This window comes from Apaloderma vittatum, unplaced genomic scaffold (assembly GCF_000703405.1).
Source record: "Apaloderma vittatum isolate BGI_N311 unplaced genomic scaffold, ASM70340v1 scaffold35192, whole genome shotgun sequence".
Classification (NCBI taxonomy): domain Eukaryota; kingdom Metazoa; phylum Chordata; class Aves; order Trogoniformes; family Trogonidae; genus Apaloderma; species Apaloderma vittatum.
In genome coordinates, this window is record NW_009706027.1 from 4,680 (window position 1) to 8,169 (window position 3,490).

General features: G+C 44.2%; 1 protein-coding gene across 1 annotated transcript in view; it reads right to left on the reverse strand.

Moving 5' to 3' along the window:
- Positions 1-413: 413 nt before the first annotated feature.
- LOC104271065 (filamin-B) overlaps positions 414-3,490 on the reverse strand; it is a gene marked incomplete at its 5' end in the record, with an annotated part of 47,967 nt that continues 44,890 nt past the window's right edge. The window contains 3 exons of the mRNA XM_009865627.1: positions 414-1,441; positions 2,136-2,339; positions 3,247-3,465. Coding sequence (XP_009863929.1) covers positions 1,254-1,441; positions 2,136-2,339; positions 3,247-3,465 — 611 coding nt within the window. The remainder of the gene's footprint in view (positions 1,442-2,135; positions 2,340-3,246; positions 3,466-3,490) is intronic.

Consider the following 3,490-nt stretch of genomic DNA (forward strand, 5'->3'; position numbering starts at 1 on the left):
GCCCCAGCAGCTGACAGCAATTCAGATGCGCACTTGGGAAGTAGCAGGGAATAATCCAGGACAAACAAGACAAGTTATAATGGGAGTTTTCACTCCCTGACCCTCAAAATGCAGCGCAAAGGGGATTTCAGGAGATGGGCGTGCTTCAGGCACGTCCTTGGAATGAGATATAATAAAACAACTTGAACCAAAGATGAGTGTGTTGATTAGTATTGCTGTTACTCACGAATTCACACACCTGCCTTCGCTCCTGCCCCATACCTGAGTACAGATGTGGGGTCCCAGCCCCAGGCTGGCTCCTTTGCACCATCTCAGCTGCTCGCCTGGCCCATGGCCTCCAGGGAAATCACTGATCAATACACACAATGTGCTCTGACCTGCATCAACTTTGGGTCACACAGAACAGAGCTACACCTGGCTCAGCAAGTTTAGGGGCTTTATTTAACCCAGCCAAACCAGGGAGTGTTCCTAAAATAAAACAAAAAGTGTGTGCGGACCTGCAAAGTTACAGAAATCTCACCAGAATCCCAAGCTAAATAAAAACCACATTACTAGCATCATGGCCAAAAAGCTACCTGTCTAGATTTACAAAGCGTTAACATAAAAAGGCTGAAAGCTTCCAGGAAGTCATTTTCAGTCTGCTTTTGGTTCGCTATAAAAGATAAACTTTTCCTAAATGTAAACCATTAGCAAAGCATTTTCCGAAACATTTTAAATTTGAGTGGTAAAGCCACTTTTAGTAGCTTTGTATAATGTTAAGCAAAATGGATCAAGTATACAAAGGCACCTATTATAGTACCAGTTTTACCTCATTTCTTTACAGAAAAGAATCTGAACTGGGGACAGCCCAAGTCATATTCCATAACTAAAACGTAAGGTCTCCAGTCAAATAAAATCAGTAGTTAAGATATCCAATTACAAAGACAAATTCCAGTTTTCAATTAACATCTAAAGTCTTTAACATCCGCAAGGGAAATTAGTGTCTAGTTATCCACATGATTCTCCAAACGTTAATATTGACCCAGACAGTACTGCAAAGGTACAATTTGAGGAGGACGTTAAATAGATTGACGTTAGGTTGGTAGTAGGATAGAAGTGAAATGCTTGTAAAAAATAAAGTTACAGAGTTTACTTCTAACTGTATTGAAACGTGAGCCGTGTGCATCTAGATACTGCATTTTGCAACAGGACTGCACCCAGTATAACTCTACATCTGAACTGCAAACAAAGATTGACTCTGACACTTGGCGAGTTTAAGGAACGGTGACGTGGAAGGGACTCCCGGGGATGTGCTCATCACCCCATTTCACCGCCAGAATATAGTCACCCCTCTCCTTGACGACATACGTTACGTTGTACTGATGGCTGCCCAAATGCTTGATGGATACCTCTTCGCAAGGTATTGTAGGTCCGTGGACACCAACTAACAACATATTTGAACCTACGGCAAGAGAACAGACTGTTAGCATTCCTAAGCTTAGAAAAACAAGCATGGTCGTACCATAATACATTAGCTCCATAACACAAAGATTTTGTTATTTTAATTCACAGAACAGCAGTCTGAAGCATGGCTAAGCTAATTTGGTATAAGAAGGAATTTTATTTTAAAAAGGGCTCAACCTCATAAAGGCAAGGGTTTATTTGTGCCTTTTGCCAGACCTGAAAGGCTACCACTACCTAACTGGAGCACAAGAGATGTTAACCCTGTTTGTGAAAGCAAGCAGGCACAGCCTTTCAAATACTTCATTAGAAGTGAACAGCAGAGACCAGTGAACACAGCTGGCCTTAACCCATCCAGCTCCCAAAAGATGATGACAATCAGCACTCAGGGCTTAAGGGAACACCTAAGAATGGACCACGAGAATTGCTTAAGTTCAGCAACTTGTTTGTTCTCATGCCATAACCTTGTGGTTTCTTCCAGGTGCACCTGGCTCAGATAAAGCCACCTGGAGAGGAACTGGCACCTTTACAGCTTCTGCGTTAGGATGGATTTGGTGAGCAGTGCGTAGTATTTACAGTTTTTCTTTAGAACTGGATCATCACCTCAAGCTCTGAATTTTAGTTTGCAAGTTGGTTCAGGGCAAAACACGTCCAGCTAAATCGCCCTGACATCCAGCTAGTTCCTGTATCCGTACCTGCTTTGCTGCAGTCCACAGAGAAGGAGCTTTTCTGACCCACAAAAGCCTTTGAGAGTCCTGCTCCACGGGAAACCACTTTGCTAGCATCTGAGGTGGATTTGGGAATGGCACTGTAGCAAGTTTCAGTCGATGACCTTGTCACCGACTCTACCAGGATAGAAGAAGTTTCGTTTGCGCTGCCCGGGCTAACCAGTCGCTGTCCTGGAAACAGGAGAGATGTGACATTCAGAATCACTGCATTCGAAAGGCATTTACAAGAAGATTTCAAAACCCTGCTAACGACTAGCATGCATTCTGCATCCAAAATGTATTTTTGGAGAGGAGCAATTTCCTACTTGTGTTTTTAAGATGACATCTTCCAGCAATGCTGGCAACAATCCCAACCCCAAGCCCTTGGGTGGTTAAAGGACCACAGGAACTTCAGGATTCATTAAGCAAAGCTGGCTGCTTAAGAAGAGTTAATTGTGCTCCAACCACCAAATGCCAAAAATGACTTGAGATGGCAGGAAAAAAAAGCAGGTGCAATTTTGCATTTTGAAAGCAGAGCACGTCCCTGCAATCCACCCCCAAGACCATCACCGCACCACAGGCACCAGGAGAAGGTTCACTAGCTCAGGGGTAGCAGTAGAGATGAACTCCTGTCTGTGCTTAGATGCAGTGCTGAAGAGAGGAAAAAGCCTCCTAAAGCCTCCTCACACCTTCTAAAAGCCTCCCAGACATTACTTTGGTTAGGTGACACCTGCACCAAAATGAGACCATGAGGGGAATCACTTAGCTACAGGCGACAAGGTTTGGGGCTTTGGAGGGAAATGGGTAAATAAGTCATAATTCCCTACTGCCAATGCAACATCCCAAGTCAGGATTTAATATTTCCCCGTGAAGCTGTTCTACAGCCCTCCACAGAGCCAGGCAAGCAAGCTCCGTACCTAATGCTCCTGCAGCCTCTCCCGGGACTCCTCATTTAGGCTTTAGAGGTGATGGGGAGAAACGTTCTGATTCTCACATTTTTGGGCATCTAGACCTGAACGCCACACTATCTCAGAGGCACATATTTTCTGAATGACACCAACTACTTCAGGCACACGGTAAATACTAGTTAGCTTTTTACCTGTAACCTTTGCCTTGAAGGGGCTGCCCACTATGTGGTTAGGTCCACCATACTTAATTCCAATTAAATAGTTTCCTGGAGCCATGGGTGTGTACATGACTTTGTAACCTTCTGAAGTTTCCTGGCAGTCCATTTTCACCTTTGATGGCCCTTCAATTGTAACAGAGAGGGTACCTGGACCAGCCTTGGTCGTGTTAATGAAAAACTCCGACTGTAATCCTAGAAAGATGTAGCACAGTAAGAC